Here is a 22596-nt window from a genome sequence, read left to right on the forward strand (position 1 = left end):
TCTCTCTCCCTCTATGTCTTTGGTGATGTGTGACATTATGACTCCACTTGCCTTATTTCCCTTGCTTTACTCTGTCAGTGTCTTCCCTTTGACTTATACTGTAGTTTCCAGCATCACCACTCCAGCCCTGTTGGTAGCCAAAGTGTGCACTCTTCAAAACAGCTTTCAGCCCAGCTTTGTGGCAGATGGTGACTATGTCATTGGGGGGATCTTTCCCCTTCACTATAATCAGGAGATGCCAGACCTTAACTCTACCTACAGACCACCACCAGTGAAGTGCAATGGGTGAGTTTAATAGATGTGGATTGAAAATGATAGCAGGAGTATTTAACGTATTGTTTCCAGTTGAGTTATGTCTATTTCTGTTGCACATGCATAGAAAACGTTGTTATATAGAATGGATTATGCAGCATTTATTTATATTTATCAGTATTTAAAATGTAGTAATAATTTAACATGATAGTTTAGAAATATACAGCGATGTCCTGACCTGGCCTATGGACAATATGGACAAAGAAAAAAAGAACACTCTACCACTGGTACATTGTAGAAGATAAATGCAAAAATGCAGTTCAGACTAATTTCAAATCATCATCTCCGTTTCTGATTTTATCCTTTCTCCACTCTTGCTGTGTTGAATGTATGTGTGCATCTGTGTCTACTGGGCTACAGATTTGATCCCAGGGCTTTCCGCTGGGCTCAGACTATGAGGCTGGCAGTGGAGGAGATAAACCAGAGTCCCCGGCTATTACCCAACTACACTCTTGGGTATAAAATCTTTGATTCATGTGCGTATCCGCTGACCGGCCAGAGGGCTGCTCTGGCTGTGTTGAATGGGCTGAGTGAGGGTAACTCTCCCATGTGCAGCAGTGTCTCTCCACTCCTCGCTGTGATTGGGGAGTCTGGATCTGCTCAGTCGATTGTGGTGTCAAGAATCCTGCAGCCATTCAGAATCCCAATGGTAATGGTGACTCTTTTTGTCTGTGATCACCCTAAAACATGTTCCTCTACGATCTGTTTTACTGTGCTCTGTTCTGTATTTTTACACAGATCAGCTACTTTTCTTCGTGTGCATGTTTGACTGACAGAAGAAAATATCCTACCTTCTTCAGGGTAATCCCTAATGATGACTATCAGGTAAAAGTCTGCTGTCAGATTAGAAAGGGTTTTATAACCATTCAGTTGTGTAGCAGTAAAAAGACATTTTACATGTTACATATGTCTGTGTTGTCTGGCGTTGTCCAGGGAAAACCTTGTATCTTCTAACTTCATATTAAAGCACATTCTACTAAGACCATTTGCTTTGTTTATTTAAATTACCAAGCAATAAAGTTTATGCTGTAGTTTTGAGTAGTTTTAATAAGGTACAAAATTGTCTCTACCAAAAAAACAGCTAATGACCACGACTACAGTTTTAAATAGCAATGACAGAAGTATTTTACCTGCTCATATTACCTTGAAGACTATACAGAATCAGGAGTTGAACATGTCATTCATTTTGTGTCTGTGTTATGAGACCAAGCAAGTTGTCTGTCTGTTGAACCCAGGTAAAGGCCATTGCACAGATGCTAGTGCGTTTTAACTGGACTTGGGTGGGGCTGGTGCGAGGGGACCATGAATATGGCCGCTTTGCTGTACAAGGTTTAATGAAAGAGCTACAGGGTACCAAGGTGTGTGTAGCGTACCAAGAAATGATTCCTCTGCTCTACAATCACCAGAGGGCGCTGGAGATCATGCAGGTAGATACGCTGAATTACATTTTACAGCTTTAGAGAGTTTTATTTCACCTCAAGACCCTCTATAGTAGGTGCTGAAGACACATCAGTGACATTAAAATTAGGCAATCAGGAGAAAATTGTTTCAGTCCATGTGTTGCTGTCAGACCATTTATCTTACTGTCGCAGGGCTGCAGCTATAGAGGGGGGGAGAAGGGAGTATTGTCTGTCAATATTACCATGAGGTTTCACTAGACTGTGAAATATCAAAATCCTGCATATAGGGACTATAAGAACCTAGTTATTTCACATTTTGTACCTCTGAGTCTTTCTTATTGTCATAGTTGTATCCTGCTTTCCTTTTGCATCCTCTCCTCGTTGTAAATCCCTCTCCTCCATCATCTGCAACTCTGTAAAGGTGATGCGTAGCTCCTCTGCAAAAGTGGTGGTGGTATTTTCAGCTGAGGGGGAGATGACTCCTTTCTTGAGAGACTACATGGTGCAGAACATCACTGGAATCCAATGGGTGGCCAGTGAGGCCTGGGTCACAGCATCTGTCTTCACAGGGAACGAGTATTACCCCTACCTGGGGGGAACCATTGGGTTTGGCATCAGAAAAGGTCATATCTCCAAACTCAGCGACTACCTGCAGACAGTAAACCCTAAGAGGTATCCTGATAATCTTCTGGTGCAAGAGCTGTGGGAGGCTCTGTATGGTTGCAGTCCATCTTCATCCTCTGGCTCCCACATGCCTCCCTGCTCAGGACAGGAGTCCCTGTTGGAGCAGCATTCAGCCTATATGAATACATCCAGCCCTAGAGTGGCCTATAACGTCTATAAGGCTGTATATGCAATCGCTCATTCCCTGCACAACCTCCTTCTCTGTCAACCGGGCAGTGGGCCTTTCCAAAACAACTCATGTGCTCAAAGCAATGACATACACCCCTGGCAGGTATAATGCACTTTACTTACTGTTAGAGTATTATACTGAAAATCTTTTTATATGGTATTTTATAGATTTTTCATATTATCTATTGGTTTTAAAGCTCCAATACTACCTCCAGGAAGTGACATTTAACATTGACGGGGAGGAGGTGGACTTTGACCTGAAGGGTGACTCCATACCCTATTATGATATCATCAACTGGCAGAGAGGCACAGGCGGGAACATTGAATTTGTCAACGTGGGGTTGTTTGACGGAACCAAGCCTGTCGGCGAGGAGCTGGTGATCCAGGAGGACAGGATAATGTGGGCGGGGCATCAGAGTGAGGCAAGCTGCTCACACTGTGTTTTTACCTTCATCAGATGCCAACTGTTGAAGTTCTGTAGGTTGAGGTGGAGGTAAGTCAGGTGGGGCAGGATAAGCTGGATCTGACATGAGTTTGCTTGCATTTATACAGTCAACAACAGGGATTCAAAGCCTGCCATACAGTATGACATACTAGGTGATTTAATACCTGCCATTGTATTGTTAAATAGCATCGGACTGTAATGGAGTCCTCAGTGTGCAAAAATATAGCTTATCCTCTTAACCGTCAGAGTCACCTCAGGATTACTCGCTTACATTTTGTGATTAATTATGATCTTTTTTAATTAATAAAAAGATCAATAATTGTTAATTATAAGTGATATCTGCAAATTGCTTATGTCCAACCAACATTAAAAAATACGAAAACATTCAATTTAAAGTGATGCTAAACAGAGAAAAGCAGCAAATCCTAACATTTGAGGAGCTGAAACCAGCAAATATTGGCATTTTACTTGATTAATGGCTCAATCAAAATTTGCCTTTTTCCTGTTCATGGACCAATGAAATAACTCACGACAGAGTATGATACGATACGAAATGATACAAGACATGATAAAGCATATGATATACTTTATTGTCCCCTTAGTGAAATTTTTCTCAGGCTGGTGTTACTGCAATGTCATTCTACGTTTTACATACAGTTTACAGAGACATGTGAAAATTCAACCACATGCTAGTATTCATACATAGCTACATACACTCAATTGCCATTAGTAACAACCTGTCAATTTATTGCTGGACTTCAGGGCCTCTGTGGCTAATAACTTCAGCACAATCATTTCAGACTGTAGAGCTGAAAACCATCTCTGTGCTCCCTAGGTGCCGGTGTCTGTATGCAGTGCCAGCTGTTTTCCAGGGTCCAGGAAGGCTGTCCGTCGTGGGGAGCCTGTCTGCTGCTTTGACTGTGTACCATGTGACAATGGCAAAATTAGCAATCAGACAAGTAAGCTTGAACCCAACAATAAAATTGCAATAATTCAAACCTAATATTCTGTTATATATATATATTTTTTTTTACCCTCTTCCCTTTAGACTCAATAGAGTGCACATTTTGTCCTGAGGACTTCTGGTCAAACAAAGACAGAACAGCCTGCATCCCAAAGAAAGTAGAGTACTTGACCTTTGACTCCTTGGGTATAGCCCTGACCGTGATATCTGTGCTGGGTGCCTGCCTCACCCTCGCTGTCTTTGCAGTCTTCTTCTATCACAGAAATACAGCCATCGTTCGTGTGAATAACTCTGAGCTCAGCTTCTTCATCCTGTTTGCGCTGACTCTGTGTTTCCTGTGTTCTCTGGTTTTCATTGGAAAGCCAACATCTTGGTCCTGCATGCTGCGCCACACTGCCTTTAGCATCACATTTTCACTTTGCATCTCCTGCATCCTGGGGAAGACACTGGTGGTGTTGGCTGCTTTCACTGCTACCAGGCCAGGGGCCAACATCATGAAATGGCTGGGGATCAAGCAGCAGAGGGGCATTATCTTCAGCTGCACTCTGGTTCAGTTGGTTATCTGTGCTGCCTGGCTCATTGATGCGCCCCCTTCTCCCTCCCGAAATACAAAATACGAACGCTCAAAGATCATCCTGGAGTGTAGCGTGGGCTCTAGCCTGGCATTCTGGTGCGTTCTGGGATATATTGGTCTACAGGCCTGTCTGTGCTTTATACTGGCTTTTCTGGCCCGCAAGTTGCCGGGCAACTTCAACGAGGCCAAGTTCATCACGTTTAGCATGCTGATCTTCTGTGCTGTGTGGCTGGCATTCATCCCTGCTTATATCAGCGCCCCTGGAAATTATGCAGATGCAGTGGAGTCATTTGCCATTCTGGCTTCCAGCTTTGGCTTGTTGTTCTGCCTGTTTGCACCAAAGTGTTACATTATTGTACTGAAGCCAGAAAAGAACACAAAACAGCACCTTATGGGAAAAGAAAAGAAGTGATATGCCATAAGTTATGGAAGCTATGGTAACATGCACAACTCCAAAGTACTTGAGCAATGTATCGGGTGCATGGTCGGCCTTTGCCTCACATTTAACAAGAAGACTATTTATCTGTTTGTTCTATGCCATAGGTTAACATTAAAAAAAATATATATATTCAATGTTTAATGATAAAAAAGTAATCCACACAAATGTTGATGTATTTCACATTTGTATTGACTGGGCAGTGACAGTTATATATTGTAACATTGCAAATGCGGTACAGTGTACAAGGAAATAAATAGGTATAATTACATGAAGGGTTTCACTTTAATGTATATTTTTAAGAAATAAAGATGTTGATGATGAGGTCAGTGTCCTTTGAAGTTTCTGAGCCTCAGTTTTTGTATTCTGCTGATCTTCTACCCTGCCACACCCTTGAACCTGAGTTTTAGCTGATCCACGGTCAGTGGGTTCACGATTGTCCCAAAGGACTTTCACATCTACAAAATACTGTGTGTTAATGTGTTGTAACATGGTCAGGCCTTAGGGAACTAATGACAAATATGTGTGGTGATTTTCACTTATTATTTTTTGCAGAGAAAAACAGATTTCAATAAGTAAATAAAGAAATAAACAATGCTCTTAGACCATGATCTGGGATGAAATGCACAGGGACGACCAGGGGGCATGACACAGGGATACAGACACCAAGAACCAGAAACAAAAAAGTGCACAACTGTGCATCAACATCAGGTCAGACTACATACGGATCAGTTCAGCTATGACATATCTTTTACAAGAGGTTTAAAGGGGTAAATGTGGCCACCTCTGTGTGCAATGATTTGAGGTTTGGGTCAAAGTATCATTGCAGTTACAATGTGTATGACTGATGTGATTATTGATGTTTTATGAGGTGGAAGGTGTTGAAGCAGGTCCCAGAAAAAATAAAGCTTACATGCCCAACAAGTGAATCAGAGCAGGTAATTATACCCCATTTTTAAATATGCAGTGCTGTAAATAAGATCACAAAGATCATACTTTTGTTCAGATTATTATCTTATTCTTAACCCCATGTCCCTCCCTGCAACCCTCATGGATAAGTGGATATAGTTAATGGATGAAATAGATTCACTTTACTCATATTGTTCGCATTGTAGTACAGTTTCTAAGTCCCAATTCAGGACGCGGCCATCATAGACTGCGAAGGCCAAAACCAAAATGAGACGGTCTGGTATACGTAGGATTTTTGCTTTGCCTCACCAACTGTGCTGTTGTGTCACAAAGTGCGGTTCCTGTTGCCTAGTAACCTTGACAGCATGTGACAAAAACTTGACGTTTTAAGGCCTTTGGTTTTAACACTTGCACATTTAGCTGTTGAACTGAGCTGAAACCCAATGCTTGTGTTGTTTGCTTTCGTTACCAGTGCGCAATGAATGGGATAAGTTGGGCCACAAAGAACCCACCTGGGAAAAGAAGGCCGCATTTAAAGGAACCTTTCAAATGGGACAGGCTAGTTGCAGCGCAGTGACATAATCGGTCTTAAAATACAGCATCTGAAGAATGTGACCCATGAATTGGGACACAGTGTGTCAAGTGTTTACAGAAATGAGGCAGATTTACAGTCAGTCCCTACTTGAAACATATTATTAACATTAACACATGGAAACACGTTTCATATGGCATTTTATTTTGTTTCACTTTCAAATATTCAAATTCAAAAAATCACTATGAGAATGTATTTTCATGATTTCAAATTAAAAAGCAAGAGTTTCTGTTTGCTTAATGGGTATTTAAAATGACTACTTGCAACATACATGTGTGTGAAGTTCATCTGGGATATTTTCCAGTCATGCCTTTCTTAATGTTTCTTTCAGGCCGCAGTAAGATTATGTAACATTTGGGCACAAAAATACACAATAACAGTCCAAAACTGGAGGCTAATATTGCAAATATTTCCACAGCCACAGTGAACTTCCCAGGGGAGCTGACATGAGCTGGGATGAAAGAGATCCACACGGCCCAAAAGATCAGCATGCTGAAGGTGATGAGCTTCGCCTCATTGAACGTATCAGGTAGCTTGCGTCCGAGGAAAGCCAGGAGGAGGCAGAGGAAGGCCAGTAGGCCGATGTAGCCCAGGACCAGGTAAAATCCAGGAGGCCATGGCTCCTTACACTCCACAACAATCTAATTATGTCCAACAGCAGATCAATTAATATTAAAACATAATTAAAACATATTAAAAGACATATAGCACAATTTCACAGTGAGTGTGAAATAACAAATTTCATTTGAATAGTTATTTTCTGTCTGAATTCACTAATAAACCTGAAAGCCCCTATGTGTAGGATTTGAGCATTTTTTGGCAGCATAGGCACCAAAGACTAAGGTGCCATTAAAGCATGTATTCCTTACTTTTCCAGTTGTGGCTTGATAGGTCGGGTTCCTGAATGGGAAGGGAGGTGCGCCCAACAACCAACCAGCACAGAGACAAACCTGAAGGCAACATAAGAAGATAGGCATTTCTTAAAGAAAACCCATTAAACTTTTCAATGGTCACAAATTGAGAATAAGATTAGTTGTGCTTTTATAACCCTCCGACCTGAGGAGCTGTAGTGCAGAGGATGAGAGTCCTCTGCTGAGACGGCCCAAACAACTTCAGAGCCCTGGAACCAGGTACATTTGACTGGAAAGCCAAGAGAACTACAATGGTCTTAACAAGGAGGCAGGACAGACAGAGGACAAAGCTGATCCCAAATGCTGCCTGGCGGAGCCTGCATGTCCACGCAGACGGCCGGCCAATGAACACCAGGGAACACAAGAAGCAGAGTTTGAGTGACAGGAGAAGTAAGAAACTTATTTCTGAGTTGTTGGCCTTGACAATGGGCGTAAAGCGGAAACGGTGAAAGACGGTCGTGATGATGGTTGTCAGGACAACACCCAGCAGGGTGAGTATGACCAGGATGATGCCCATGGTGTCGAAGAAAGACAGGAATTCCTCAACGCCGGCAATACACTTCACCTTGTCTTTGTCTGACCAGTAAAATTCAGGACATTTAGTGCACTCAGTGGAACCTTTGGGGACACATAGTAAGACACATACTGTGTAAGCCGACACAGATGCTTTCCTACACAACAACAACTGTTTGCATCCAATCAGTATGCCTCCATGCTTTTCCGGTTTTGCAACATTTCTATGGCTGTAAGGCCTTCTGCTTCTGGCATAAGTTGTAAAATGCATGAATAAAGAAAGCATAAAGGGGCTACCAGTCTGGTTGCTGATCTCTCCATCGGCGCAGGGCAAACAATCAAAGCAGCAGTGAGGCTCTCGTCGACGTCTGGCCTGCCTGCTACCAGAGGGGCATGGAGCACTGCACTGAGATACAGGCACCTGGACAAAGACCAGATAATGGTGTAGAATTTCTTTCTGCACAAAAGACACTTATCGAATCTAAGTCATTTTTATAGAAGAAAAATGACAAATAAATTTTGTATCCCGTAAAGAAACGTAAATCATTTTTAAGATGTATATAAAATCCTTGTAGGGGACATATGACCCACCTGTGACTGGCCTTTTGTCCATACAATGGTGCTCTGTTCCATCTGCAACTGCTGTTCCAGTGGAGCCGAACCATCATAGCTTCCCACTTTGATAAATCTAAACGCAGTGAAAATGCAGTTTCTAATCATAACTCAGCTGAATGCTGACAGCCACAATAAACATAAATAAAGCTTTTTGATCATGATTACAGACAATTGTGTTCTTATAGGTATAATATTCCACCTAATTTCACCCTTGCTGTCCTTCTGCCAGTTAATGATGTCATACAGAGGGACCGGCTCTCCGTTGGAGTCAAAATATACCTTCTCCCCAAACTGGTTAGTGAAATTTACTGTCTTTAGATGATCCAGCAACTGAATGAATGGAGGAAGCAGAGAACAACAGGCCAAAAGAATGATACATAAACACATGAACATTGATTCGTATGTTTTTTGTAGTGTTTAACTCACCTGCCTAGAAGTGAATGATTTCTGTTTCTCACAGATTCCCTTCTTAAGTTCTGCAGATTCACAGTTCAGTAAATCGTGCAGAGCATGGGCGATGGCATATACAGCTTTGTACACATTGTAGGATATTCTGACCTGAGATACATCAGTAAAACTGCTGTCAGTGTACCTCAGATCCTCTGAACCTGTGCATACAGGCTTTTCACTGTCTGACCCTTTAAATGTGCTCTTTTGTCCTGCAAAACGCCCAACCAAGGACCAAGAATTATTTTGAGAGTCTGGGCTGTAACCAAAATCATCCAATCCCATCAAGTTATCCACAGTATGTGCTTCATTTTCTTTGGACCTGTTTCCTCCAAAGTCTAGCCTACAGTCAAACAGCTCTTCCCAGAACATGTTCACAAATTCCATCCCTGGTTCGGGAGAGGGGCGCACATTCAACAAGAACTCTTTCAAGCCAGGGATTCTGACTCCAGGGAAGGAGAAGCCCAGCGTGCCCTCTAAGAGAGGTTGGAAGCCCGGTGAGGTCAGCAGGCTGGCGGTCACCCAAGCTTCACTCGCTACCCACTGGATCCCTGTCACATTTCTATGAGCCAGCTGGAAAGGCAATTTGAAAGAAATTTGATGGTGATTAAAATGAGCACAAACAATTTTTTATTTTTTTTGACATTCCTAATTATCAGGTTAAATACTGCAAAATATGTCATATTTTATGCCTATATACATTAACTGAGATCCAGAGTGCTTACCTCTAAGAGCAGATCCAGGAGCTGTCCCTCTGTGGCAAAGACCACCATGACCTGTGCAGTTGAACTCTGCAGCCTGTCTGCCATTTCTTGTACCTGAGCTGCTGTGGGTGATTTGGGGATAGTCAGATGAAATGCCACACACCCACCTTGCTGTCTAAACTGATTAGAGAAAGCTTGGATGCCATACTGACTGTAGTCATCCTGAAATATAGAGAGAAATTGTTTTTTTATATACATATATATAAATAATTATGTTGGTGTGTTTAACTTACTAATGTTGGGGTTGAAAAAATTAAAAATTATCTCACTGTGGTCCCTATTGTTCCCACCCAGAGCCAGTCTAAGAAAGTGACCAACTGCACCAGGCCTCTAACTTGAAAGAGATCACTCGGCACAGTCCGCAAGAATGATGGGTACACATGTTTGTCAGTCAGACAGGTACAAGTGGCAAAATAACTCACCTAGACGGAGAGAAAATTTAACTTCACTTTTACTGAGATGAAACAGAGGCCAGAACAAAACATCACTGAACATTTTTAAATGTAGCTGTGTGATTTCTTACAAAAACCAAGTGGTGGAAGGAAGGAATGTAAAAATAAAGGACTGTGCATGATCCTGCCTTTTCATTCCTGTCTTACCAGTGGGATGTTGAAAGGGCCAAGAGTGTGAGCTACAGCTCTTGTAGGGGAAGAGGATGCAAGGCCAATCACAGCAGGCACAGGAGAACCAGTCAGACATGAGGGCAAAGTCTCACATTGTATACTCGTATCCATTCTCTCCTCTGTCACATTTTCTATGATGTAATTTCCATTATTTTCCAGATAGTGAGACATCACTGCGCTACCCTCAGCACTTCTATTTGTCACTGTGGTCAGCATCCTTTTCTTTCTTGTTTTTTCTACTGTCTTTACTATCTCCATTCTAGTGCCTTTGTCCTTTGCCATATTTAATCTGTTTCCAGTTTCCTCTCTTTGTTTCACCGGAGCTGTCACACCTTTTGAGTGGCTGATTAAGGAAAAAAGAGCTTGCATGCTGGTGTGGACATGGTCACAGCTGTCCATGATCCGGTAGCCCAGTTTAACACCTGGTAACAGGCTTGAATCACGATTAATTTCCTCCACTGCAAACACCATGGTCATCATCCAGCGGAAGGCTCTGTGGTCAAAGCTACAATTCATCATGAGTCAGAAAACACAGCATCATAACACACTATAGAAATTAGAACATGCAAATAGTGTAGTGCATCTAATCAAGGCGAGAGAAAATGATTTTTGCCATTTATTTGTATCCTCACACTCACCCGCTGCAAGGTGTGAGCTGAGGTTTGCTGGAGTAGCTGTGCTGTGGCTTAGGGGCCACATAATGCAGAGGGAAAAACCCACCAATCACAAAATCCCCTTCTGCCTGCAGGGCCACAGACTCACTGTCTATCAGTTTCACACATGGAGGTAAATGAGAATCAAAAGCACTCGCTCCCTGTATCCCCAAACCATTCAGTCTTTCTGTGATACTCTCTTGTTCTCTCACCACACCTCCCTCCAAACTTAGTTCTTTCTTTTTCTTCACACTTTTAGGAACATCAGAAAACACTGGAAAAAGGAGGCTAAATAAGGTCCAAACAAGCAGCCACAGAGAAGCCCCAGTCAGGGTTGAATGCAATGTCCATACTGACCCCATAAAGACTGTGTGTCTGCTGGAGACAATGGTTCTCCAAATACAGCCTCTGGAAGGCTAATGGAGTAGACTATATAAACTGTAACACTTGCTTCATTTCATTGGTCATGTGAGTCATCACGTCATGACAATGCAAAGCAAAGGCACAGGAGAGAAGACAAGATGTGGCGCATGTGCACATCTCATATTCAAGTGTGTTGGTGTCTGTCTTTCTTGACAGGACGGCTGTAAAATAAGGAAAGTCGTGCTCTTTACCCTCTCTGTTTTTTGTTTTTTTTGTTTTCTTTTAATGACCACAGTTTTATCCCAAACTTATAATAAAAACAAAAAGTAAAAGAATGAGCAAGGTGTGATTTGTTAGCTTTTGGGTGTGAGTTCACTTTGTGTGATTTGACCTTGAAATACTAAAATGCAAAGCCAACACTTGAACAACTCCAAGTTACCATGGAGAGTAAAAAAATTACAGGATGATAAGAACTATGAAGAATCATTTCCTGGGAATCTAAATAATTTAAATCAATTTGAACAATTACATTTTCATTCTTCATTTTTGATTGTGAGGAACTCAGAAATGTACTGACTCTTACATCAAACAATCAAGGAAATATTAAATAGTAAGAGGAAATAACGGCGTTTTGGTAATGTTTGAAAAATTAATACCACCATAGTTATACTTATTTTTAAAAAATAGTTGCCACTCATCCTTAAATTTGAGACCTCAGAAAACGTTTTGGTATACTGCTACCATCTAGTGGACATGCTCATGGCAGAATTTACGCTCCAGGTAAGAATGGCTGTCTATAAAAAATAAACTGGATTATTAAGTCGCTGACTGAACTGTCACTGTATGAATCAGTATGTTTTGGCCATTTGAAACATTAGAACATAATTACAACATTTTTAATGTGTCCTTAATATAACATCATATTGTTCATATCATATCATATCATATCATATCATATCATATCATATCATATTATATATATATATATATATACTGTCGCCCATAAAGTTGGAATAATTTTGTTTTCAGGTGCAATGATTTGATTATGTGTCCCAATTACCCAGGTGAAATGAAATAAATCACATTGTCACAATCATTTCATGGAAAAAGGAAAAAAATATTTTATTCCAACTTTATGAGCAACAGTGTGTGTGTATATATATATATATGCTAAAAAAATGTGACATTTTGGCTATTTAATGAGTATTAGGGCCTCCATGTCTCGACATCACTTGCCACAATGGGTGGTGTAAATGATTAAACAAACAATGACGTAAATGGGTGAAGGAGATGACATAGTTCTGTGTATAAAATGAAGTGACTGTGCAAAAGGTTTAGAAACAGGGGTGAAAGGAGGAGGGCAGTTATGGGGGCAGTTGTTGACACACACCTGCTTTTGTGTGTCTTGATTTTGTTCTCCTCCTCTTTCTTACTGCCTGTGCTTTCCTCCCTCTCCTCGTCTTGTAAATTACGGAGGAAGTTTCATCTTAATGGGATGCACAAGACTGGCGATGTGGTTCTGGGTGGGCTGTTTGAAGTCCACTACACATCTGTCTTCCCTGAGCTTTCCTTCACCTCAGAGCCAAATCAACCACGTTGCGAGGGGTGAGTTTCGCACACATACAGCTGGAAAGAGTGGTGATTACTTTTACTCAGCTCAGAATGTTTAAAATCACATGACAGTGCTGTGCTGACATAAATATTTGTACTGTATAACTGTTGATATATTAAAACAAGATTTCTGGAGAGATGATTTATGTGTAACAAAGGCCTGGGTAATTTGTACATTTAGGCCATGCTGTTGATACTTTGTTGGTTGTTAATGGAGACATTTTGGTGCCAGCTTCGACCCTCCAGGGTTCAGACATGCCTTGACCATGGCCTTTGCTGTTGATGAGATCAACAAAAACTCAAACCTGCTACCTAATGTGACTCTGGGATACAGTCTGTATGATAACTGTGCCTCACTTGGAATTGGATTCCGTGCTTCATTGTCACTGGCCAGTGGTCAAGAGGAGCAGTTTATTTTGAATGAAATCTGTGTGGGGGCCCCTCCAGTCCTGGGGATCGTGGGTGATGTATATTCAACATTTACAATTGCCATGTCAAGTGTGACAGGTTTATACAAACTGCCCATTGTAAGTTTCTCATTTTCAATGTTGTTCCTCTTTCCATCAGAGAATGGTTTTGATGTGTTGTATTTTAGTGAATTTCCCTGATTAATGGGTCAACTACACTGCAAGAAATGAACCCCCCTCATGTTTCTCACAGGTGAGTTACTTTGCCACATGTTCGTGCCTGAGTGATCGGCAACGCTTTCCATCCTTCTTCAGGACAATACCAAGCGATACTTTCCAGGTAAACTCAAGCAGCAAACAAGAACTTGAAATATATACCGGCATGCATTATATGCTACCACAAGGAGTGTGGTTTCACTCACTCTCCTCTGAAAGGAGCTGATTAACTTACATGTATCAAAATATGTTTTTAATGTGTCATTAGTAAAGCTGGACTTAATGATTCCACTGAATGACAGTAATAGTTTCCACTGAAACAGCTACAGAGACAGATTTTCTGTGCAAGAATATTCCAGTATGCACACAATTCTTTAAATTCTCTATTCACTTATAGGTGCGTGCTATGATTCAGATTCTAAAACACTTTGGCTGGACTTGGGCAGGTCTGCTGATCAGTGATGATGATTATGGACTCCACGCTGCTCGATCCTTTCAAACTGACCTGGGTCCATCTGGTGGAGGTTGTCTGGCTTACTTAGAGGTTTTGCCCTGGGGTGACAACCCAGCTGAACTAAGGAGGATTGTGGATGTGATGAAGAAATCCACAGCTCGTGTGGTCATTGTGTTTGCACATGAGAGCCACATGATTGATCTCATGGAAGAGGTTGGGCTTGAAACACAAGTTGATTATACCATAATATGATAAAATCACTTAATGTTTTATCAAACACACACCAAATAGTAATCAGTTGAATGAGTTAACTTTGAGATCACTTTAAATTATACTGAACTACACTTATGATCATCTGATGATATGATCTTGCTTATTATACTTTGTAAACACAGGATTGCACCTGTGTATGACATCAACTGTGTAAACTAGGTACTACTTTTATCTCATGGCAGTATGAATTTATGTACTTGCATTGTACAGGTGGTGAGGCAGAATGTGACAGGCCTGCAGTGGATGGCCAGTGAAGCATGGACAACAGTTGCTGTGCTCCAGACCCCCCACCTCATGCCGTACCTGGGTGGAACACTGAGCATTGCCATCCGTCGAGGAGAAATACCAGGACTCAGGGAATTCATGTTACAAATACGTCCTGACCTACACCACAACAACAGCCATGGAAATAACATGGTGCGAGTTTAACCTTGCAATCTGATTTGATATTTGCAAGAATAATATATTGTCATTGTTTATACCACAAAGTTTTGAATATATTTCAGGTCAACCAGTTTTGGGAATTCACATTTCAGTGTAGATTTGCTCCACCTCCAGCAGGTTGGGTGGAAGCTGGAGGAGCATTATGCACTGGACAGGAAGATCTACATAAAGTGGATAGTGAGTTGTTGAATGTGGCAGAATTCAGGCCTGAGTACAATGTGTATAAGGCTGTGTATGCTCTGGCATATGCCCTCGATAACATGCTGCGCTGTGAGCCAGGGAGAGGGCCTTTCAGCGGGAACAGCTGTGCCCATTTCCAAAGACTGGAGCCCTGGCAGGTGTGAACAAGTTACACTCCACCTGTTTTTGCATTACATCGTCAAGTACCATGAACTCACAGAAAATTAGCTCATAAAAATGATCAACTACTACATTATTATGTATGACATCAATGCACTTGCTAAAAACATCATGCACTAATTTCATAGATGGTGGACATGCAAGTTTTCAACTGCTTTGATCAAATTTATAACATTAGATGCTTATTTTTTTGCTTCAACATCATGTGAATGGTATTACAAGTTTATCACCACACTTTTTTAATAGTCTGTCATGTCCCTTCTGTATTTCTGTGTCTTCTCTCGTCCATTTATAGCTTTTGCATTATTTGCAAAAAGTCAACTTCACTACATCATTTGGTGACCAAGTGTCATTTGATGAGAATGGTAATGCCTTACCAATATACGATGTCATGAACTGGCAGTGGTTACCTGATGGACAAATTAAAGTTCAAAGTGTGGGTGAAGTTAAGAAATCAGCCTCAAAAGGTGAAGAGCTAACACTTGACGAAAATAAAATCTTCTGGAATTTTGAGGCAAAAAAGGTTCTGCTTCTTTTTTCATAACCCTTAACCTTGTTTAGCCAGTTGATAACTGATTATTGCAATGTAAAAATTACACAATATGAGATCGTTATTTCTCTGCTTACAGCCTCCCCAGTCAGTGTGCAGTGAGAGCTGTCTTCCTGGTACCCGCATGGCCAGAAAGAAGGGGGAACCTGAGTGTTGTTTTGACTGTATCCCCTGTTCTGAGGGAAAGATCAGCAATAAGACTGGTTGGTAATCATTTTAAACTGTTATATGCTGGAGACAAAAGATACATAGTATCTCAAAATCTATCCTGTTTTTCAGACTCCATGGAGTGCATCAGTTGCCCAGAGGATTTCTGGTCCAGCCCCCAGCGTGACCACTGTGTCCCTAAGAAAACAGAGTTCCTCTCCTATCATGAGCCTCTGGGAATCTGCTTGATGACAACTTCATTGCTGGGCACATTTATCTGTGCTGTTGTCCTGGGGATCTTCACTCATCATCGCAGCACACCCATTGTGCGTGCCAACAATTCAGAACTCAGTTTCCTGCTCTTGGTGTCTCTTAAACTATGTTTCCTATGTTCACTGCTGTTTATCGGCCGACCCAAACTGTGGACATGTCAGCTGAGACATGCAGCATTTGGCATCAGCTTTGTACTTTGTGTTTCATGCATCCTGGTTAAAACCATGGTGGTTCTGGCTGTGTTCAAGGCCTCCAAGCCAGGAGGTGGAGCCAGTCTGAAGTGGTTTGGTGCTGTGCAGCAGAGAGGGACAGTTCTGGTTCTTACATGTATTCAAGCAGCAATCTGTACTGCCTGGCTTGTCTCTGCTTCACCAGCTCCTCATAAAAATACCGAATACCACAATGACAAAATCATTTATGAATGTGTAGTGGGTTCCACAGTTGGTTTTGCAGTGTTACTGGGTTATATTGGCTTACTGGCTATCCTCAGCTTCCTGTTAGCATTTCTAGCAAGGAATCTTCCAGACAACTTCAATGAGGCCAAATTCATCACTTTCAGCATGTTGATCTTCTGTGCTGTGTGGGTGGCCTTTGTCCCTGCTTATATCAACTCTCCAGGCAAATATGCAGATGCAGTGGAGGTATTTGCCATCCTGGCCTCCAGTTTTGGCCTCTTGGTGGCGCTGTTTGGACCCAAATGTTACATAATCCTCCTTAGACCAGAGAGAAACACAAAGAAAGCTATTATGGGTCGAGGAACTACAAAGTGATAAAGCATCACTTCAATGCTTCACCCCTCTTTTACCCGTCTGTCACCTAGCAACACTTAAATGAGCTATTTGTAAGTTTTGCTATTGCTACATAGTCAATGTTAGCACTAACAGCTATATGCTAACTTACCAGTCTTACAGTAAGACCAGTCTTACAGACCACAGTGACTCGGAGAGTGACAAGACAATCCAACCAGGCTGAGCATGCTAACTTCAGTAGAAAAACAGAAGTAGTAGGAATAGAAGCAAAAAAAGAGGGTCGTGTCCACCGCTTGCAAGTAACAAACTGAAGTTCAATGCTGAACTCGCAACGTTTCTTCTAAACTGGCAAGTGAACAGCTGTTAATGCTAACACTGGCTATATAGGAGTAGCAAAACTTACAAATAGCTCCTTTAAATGACCCTGACCAGGCCTCATGGGAGTAGGCCTGACCAAGTTTCCCTCCCAGGGTTTCCTAAAAAGTATCTGACCTTTAAGCATTTCTAAAAACAATGGGGAAATAACCACTGGCCAGACAGCTTGAACTGATGAAAAACACCAATCCACACCCATGTAACACTCACTTACATTTATATCCCTCTCATGTGGCTGCAGGTACAGATCCTGAGGATGCATTAATGCTCTCTCTGTGCCATGAATAGCTAGTTCAAGAGTATTTTAACATAACTCATAACTCATCTGTTTACTAGAACTGTTAAGCTTCTTTTTTTTGTTTCTCCTGTTTTTTTTTCATTATTCATTTATCTTTCCTGTCAAGACTATTGTCTGCTGTTTTCATGTACGCACTGTAAAGGCTTTTACATGAATTGTAACTGAAAAATGTGACAGTACATCTTACTAAAAAATTAAATTATACAAATATTTTGCCGCTGGTGTTTTAAAATGATTTCCTTAATATGATAGCATGCACATAACATGCACTTTTTTTTTTTTTTTTTTCAAATGTTGAGACAGAACTCATGTTTTTATAATGAATTTGACTTTATTTAATATTAAATAAAACAAAGACATTCACATAATTACATTAAAGTTTTTAAAAACAAAAAAATGTAAATATTCAAATAAACTTGGTGAAGAACTTTAGAACTGTGTTAAATGTGCACAGACTAATTTTTGTTCATTAAATGTTTCTTGGTGTTCTTCTCTGGCTGAAACAATATGATGAAACACTTCGGAGCAAATATACACAAAATTAGTCCAAAACTTGAAGCCAGAATGGCAAATATTTCCACAGCCACAGTAAATTTCCCAGGAGAGCTGACATATGCTGGGATAAAGGTGATCCAGACTGCACAGAATATCAACATGCTGAAGGTGATGAACTTGGCTTCATTAAAATTATCAGGTAGTTTCCGAGCTAGAACAGCTAACACGAAGCAAAAGACAGCCAGTAGGCCTATGTACCCGAGCACAGCCCAGAACCCGATAGCTGAGCCTAATGCACACTCCAGGATGATTTTCTCTTTGTATATCGTTAGGTTTTTCATTGGAAAAGGGGGACTAAGAACCAACCAAATAATACATATTAAAACTTGTATAAATGTGAAGGACACTACGGTCATTCTTTGCTGTGGAGGACCAAACCATTTCATGACATCACTACCAGGAAGTGTGGCTTTGAAGGCCATTAACACCACTATAGTTTTCCCAAGAACACAAGAGATGCAGAGGACGAAAGTGATGCCAAACGCTGTGTGGCGCAGCATGCAGGACCACTCAGAGGGCGCTCCCATGAAAGTTAATGAACATAAGAAACATAGAGTCAATGATAAGAGCAGCAGGAAACTCAGCTCAGAGTTGTTGGCCCTGACAATCGGGGACGTCCTGTGACGAAAGAACACAGCCGCTGTTATCATGGCGAGACAGGCACCACCAACTGAGAAAGCAGCCAGGATGATTCCCAGGACCTCATCGAAGGAAAGAAACTCTACAGGCTTGGGGAAACATTTGTTTCTCTCTGCATTAGGCCAGAACTCCTTGGGGCAAGGGAAACAATCAGGGGAATCTGAAAAAATAGATCAAAAATTAATTTTAGCAGTCATATATTTGAGGTTGTAGATATGCTTCAGAAAACATCAACCTATTTTACCTGTGGCATTGCTAATCTCTCCCTCAGGACATGGTATACAATCATAACAGCAGATGGGTTTTCCTCTCTGCAGCACTTTTCGGGTTCCTGGAGGACAGCTGTCAGTACACACTGACACAGGCACCTGTCACATAGACACAGACAGACTCACACAGATATGGATTATTGCTACACAGCTGTTAGATGTTACGTTATTGCTCCTCACTTGTGTGCTACCCTCCACCCAGGTGAGGTTTCTGTTGATACGGAATTCCTGGCCCACTGGCAGTGATGCATCGTAGTGCCCTACTGTCACAAACTCAATGCTGCCACTCTTACTTTTTTGCCAGTTGACCAGTTCATATGTGGCCACAGGATCCCCGTTGGCATCAAATGACACATCATAACCATTTTGGGAAAAATTTACTTTCTTCAGCTGAGTCAGAACCTGTGAGGATAAAGTAAGATAGTGAAGAACAAAATATATATATTATAAAAGGTAAACTGTGACTAAAAATGTATTGTGCCTGCTGCTTAGGAGGCCGAGCATATCGTCTACTTATCGGAAGGTCAGCAGTTTGATTCTCATCTCCTCCAGTTGACATGTCCAAGTGTTTATGGGCAAGATACTGAACTGAATGTATCAGCAGCGTGTAATAGAAAAAAAAACGCTGTATGAATGTATGAGTGAATGTGTGAATGTGGCTTGGAGTGTAAAGCGCTTTGATTGGTTGACAAGCTGAGAAAAGCACTACACAAGTGCTGTCCTGTACCTGTTTGGACTCTATCCTGGTGTGTTTGTCACACTGAGTTGTAGAGTTTGTTTTCTGGCATGCTGCATTATGAATGGCATGTGCTATTGCATAAACAGCCTTGTACACCATGTTAGTGATTCGGAGCTGAGATGTGTCAGTGTACGGGCTCTTGAGTGTTTGTATGTCTTCAGTTCCATCACACACACTCTCCTCTGTGGCTGCACCTAAAAACAAAGGAAAGAGGCAGGTGTTTTTTTTTTTTTTGCCTTGACAATGATATTGCATTATTATTCCATCTCATGTGTTTCTGTTTCACTTATGGTTTGTTGGACCTACATATATTGTAACTGATACATGTGAAGAATTATACATTTTGATCTTTAAACCAATACAGCGTAGAGATGGGCCTCAGGACTCCACCTCACAAAAGATTTCCATTTTCATAAAAATCAGAGCTTTGGTCTTGAAGCATCTGTGGACTTTTTTAACACACAAAGCTCCACAATCACAACCAACAAAAGAACACAACCCAACCACAAGGAACCAACTGTGGGTATCACCTATGTTAAAAATCAACACAACTTTCTCACTTTTGCCCAGCCTGCAGTTGAATGCATCCTCCCAGAACTCAGTCAGCACCGGGAATGCAGCCACTTTAGTGTTGGGCAGATCCAGCAGGAAGTCTCTCAGACCTGGGATGACTGATTGCTGAATACTAAATCCGATGGCTCCAGCACAGAAGGTGAACCTCAGCATGTCTGGGTTTGTTACCCATGACTCAGTGCCTATCCACTGGCGAGGTGGGGAAGGCTCCCGTGACATCTCCTCCAACAAGATCTTCATGTCTCCAGAGGCTGCAAATGCCACAACAACCATAGCTGTTGACCTAGAGAGACAGACACACAAAACGTTCTGAAATATGCATCAAGATTATTAACAAAAAACTATCATCATAAACTGTTTTTGGTGTGTTTCTAAGATAATAAAAATAATGTTCTGATCTTTTAATTTCATGTTTGGTGGAATAGTTTTGTTATTCTGTGTGCAGAAAGTCAGAGTTAACACAAGGAACACAAGCACAATCAGTGATGCAGAAACCTGCGGATAACATCAGCCACTCTCTGGATCTTGCTACGTGGGTGGGTCCGATAGAAAGATTCTGAGTATTCCACACAGATCCCTTCTTTTTGCGCTGCGTCTAGGAAAGACGCCATGCCATTATTGCCATAGTCCGAATCCGAGCGGACAGCACCAATCCAAGTCCAGCCGAAGTGTTTGACCAGTTTGGCCAGCGCATCAGCCTGGAACTGGTCACTGGGGATTGTTCTGAAGAAACTCGGATACTGCTCCTTATTGGATAAGCATGCACAAGTTGCGAAATGGCTCACCTGAAGCAACATAAAATAGTGTTCAGCGGTACAATATAAACACTAATAAAGGAAAATAAGATGAGAAATTGCAAAAACACAGTTTACCAGAAATATATTTACTTGAGGAATGTTAAAGGAGCCGATGACGCGCGACATGCTGATGGATGGCGTGGACCCAGACTCCCCAACGATACCCATCACCATACCAGATTGCGAACAGTTGTTGCCGGTGTAAAACACTGGCTCGAGGCCATTTGAAAGCTGGAATGCCACACGCACCGCCATGGGCACCGAGCCGCACGAGTCATGGATCTGATAACCGAGAGTGATGCCCGGCAGCAGCTTACTGCTGTTGTTGATCTCCTGGATAGCGAACACCATTGCTCGTGAGAAGCGCAATTCACGCGAGTCGATCCTGCACACAGACACTCATGTCACTGCTGGAATTCACATATGATGAGGACAATTCACAATTTTTAAAGTAAACATGCAGTTAATAACTGCACTTCATACTTATGGACAATAACTGATGATGCATTGCATCTGTGAAACCTAGGCCTAGACAGTATATCCAAGAGTTGCCTGACCACCACTAATATATATAGATATATATGTATATATTTATAGGGAGAGAGGGAGAGAGAGAGAGAGAGTCCAAAATTCACAGGAATTGTGATGCACAGATTAACTAAAGTCAAGTAAACTCTTAATTTGTTAAAACAGTAATCAGTCAGTAAATCAGTTGTTAAACACATTTATGTTTTCAGTTAAGAGGAACATGCAGCAACAACATTACTACTTTTGTGGATATAATATATGATGCAAATACTGATTTGGCCCTAATATTTTTTTTTAAGTTTTCAATACTACACAAAAGCCTTGCAACAACTTTGTAAGCACATTATAGAAATTAAGACATTTCTTTCCCCACACAGTCAAACATCCTTTTATCCCCAACGTCCTCTTCTCACTAACCTCCCTGTGCACCTTAGTGGCTCAGGCATGGTGGTGTAGTTATGCTTCACTGTGTGCATGTAGTTGTGTATGGAGAAAACACCCCCAATAACGTAGTCTCCATCCATTGAGAATGCAGGTAGACGAGCAGCACCCTGCAGCTTACATTTCACAGATGAAGCCTCAGCACTGACCCCAGCACCAGACTTCGCCTCTGTAAGCCCAGCCCTTTGTTTCAGACCTGTCCAAGAAAGATTCAGTGCAAGAGTCGAGTTCAGCTCCAACAAACTCAGAGCCAAGATCAGGCCAATAAAGAGAGCTGAGATCTCCATCCCTGAAGTGTCTGCATGTGGACACAAGTGTGTTTTCACAGGTTAATATAGATTTTCAGACAAAAGCTTCCCTCCTACTGTGCGTCATCTCACTGTACATCAGAGAGAGGATGCCCCTTATCCAGTGATGTGTGTTTAACCTCCACTAAGTGCCCCAGTGTTTTTTTTCTATTATTCTAAAGTTACCATTGTAAACACCACATATCTCCATAATTTTGTCCTACGCTTATGTCTTTTT

At 41.5% G+C, this 22596-nt stretch overlaps 3 protein-coding genes across 3 annotated transcripts; 2 read left to right on the forward strand and 1 right to left on the reverse strand.

Moving 5' to 3' along the window:
- The first annotated feature begins 220 nt into the window (after nt 1–220).
- Nucleotides 221–4959, forward strand: LOC130168064 (extracellular calcium-sensing receptor-like). The gene is made up of 8 exons (XM_056374644.1): nt 221–285; nt 673–961; nt 1051–1137; nt 1548–1739; nt 2134–2667; nt 2762–2986; nt 3845–3968; nt 4058–4959. Exons 1-8 carry the CDS (start codon nt 236–238, stop codon nt 4957–4959), a joined length of 2403 nt encoding a protein of 800 aa, XP_056230619.1. The 5' UTR covers nt 221–235.
- Nucleotides 4960–6768: 1809 nt separating this feature from the next.
- On the reverse strand, nt 6769–21453 carry LOC130167738 (extracellular calcium-sensing receptor-like). Its single transcript, XM_056374217.1, has 18 exons — nt 21193–21453; nt 20801–21090; nt 20293–20588; nt 19721–19926; nt 18969–19092; nt 17987–18884; nt 10996–11262; nt 10624–10862; nt 10334–10476; nt 10004–10156; nt 9696–9896; nt 8950–9543; nt 8723–8853; nt 8500–8596; nt 8206–8329; nt 7541–8013; nt 7354–7434; nt 6769–7125 (listed from the first exon to the last, which is right to left on the reverse strand). Exons 1-18 carry the CDS (start codon nt 21451–21453, stop codon nt 6769–6771), a joined length of 4935 nt encoding a protein of 1644 aa, XP_056230192.1.
- Nucleotides 10587–16878, forward strand: LOC130168053 (extracellular calcium-sensing receptor-like). Its single transcript, XM_056374633.1, has 10 exons — nt 10587–10630; nt 12808–12978; nt 13217–13511; nt 13645–13731; nt 14005–14274; nt 14545–14751; nt 14841–15116; nt 15434–15661; nt 15768–15891; nt 15968–16878. Exons 2-10 carry the CDS (start codon nt 12869–12871, stop codon nt 16876–16878), a joined length of 2508 nt encoding a protein of 835 aa, XP_056230608.1. The 5' UTR covers nt 10587–10630; nt 12808–12868.
- Nucleotides 21454–22596: the final 1143 nt, after the last annotated feature.

This window comes from Seriola aureovittata, chromosome 4 (genome assembly GCF_021018895.1).
Source record: "Seriola aureovittata isolate HTS-2021-v1 ecotype China chromosome 4, ASM2101889v1, whole genome shotgun sequence".
NCBI classification, from domain to species: Eukaryota; Metazoa; Chordata; class Actinopteri; order Carangiformes; family Carangidae; genus Seriola; species Seriola aureovittata.

Coding starts and splice junctions, on each gene's coding strand:
- LOC130168064 (XM_056374644.1), top strand. CDS start 236: ATGCCAGACCTTAACTCTACCTACAGACCACCACCAGTGAAGTGCAAT. Junction 962..1,050: donor AGCCATTCAGAATCCCAATG/GTAATGGTGACT, acceptor ATTTTTACACAG/ATCAGCTACTTTTCTTCGTG. Junction 1,138..1,547: donor TCCCTAATGATGACTATCAG/GTAAAAGTCTGC, acceptor TGTTGAACCCAG/GTAAAGGCCATTGCACAGAT.
- LOC130168053 (XM_056374633.1), top strand. CDS start 12,869: ATGCACAAGACTGGCGATGTGGTTCTGGGTGGGCTGTTTGAAGTCCAC. Junction 12,979..13,216: donor AATCAACCACGTTGCGAGGG/GTGAGTTTCGCA, acceptor TTTTGGTGCCAG/CTTCGACCCTCCAGGGTTCA. Junction 13,512..13,644: donor GTTTATACAAACTGCCCATT/GTAAGTTTCTCA, acceptor TGTTTCTCACAG/GTGAGTTACTTTGCCACATG.
- LOC130167738 (XM_056374217.1), bottom strand. CDS start 21,453: ATGGTGTTCGCTATCCAGGAGATCAACAACAGCAGTAAGCTGCTGCCG. Junction 9,897..10,003: donor TGGGAACAATAGGGACCACA/GTGAGATAATTT, acceptor TCTATATTTCAG/GATGACTACAGTCAGTATGG. Junction 8,014..8,205: donor AGAGATCAGCAACCAGACTG/GTAGCCCCTTTA, acceptor GTGTCCCCAAAG/GTTCCACTGAGTGCACTAAA.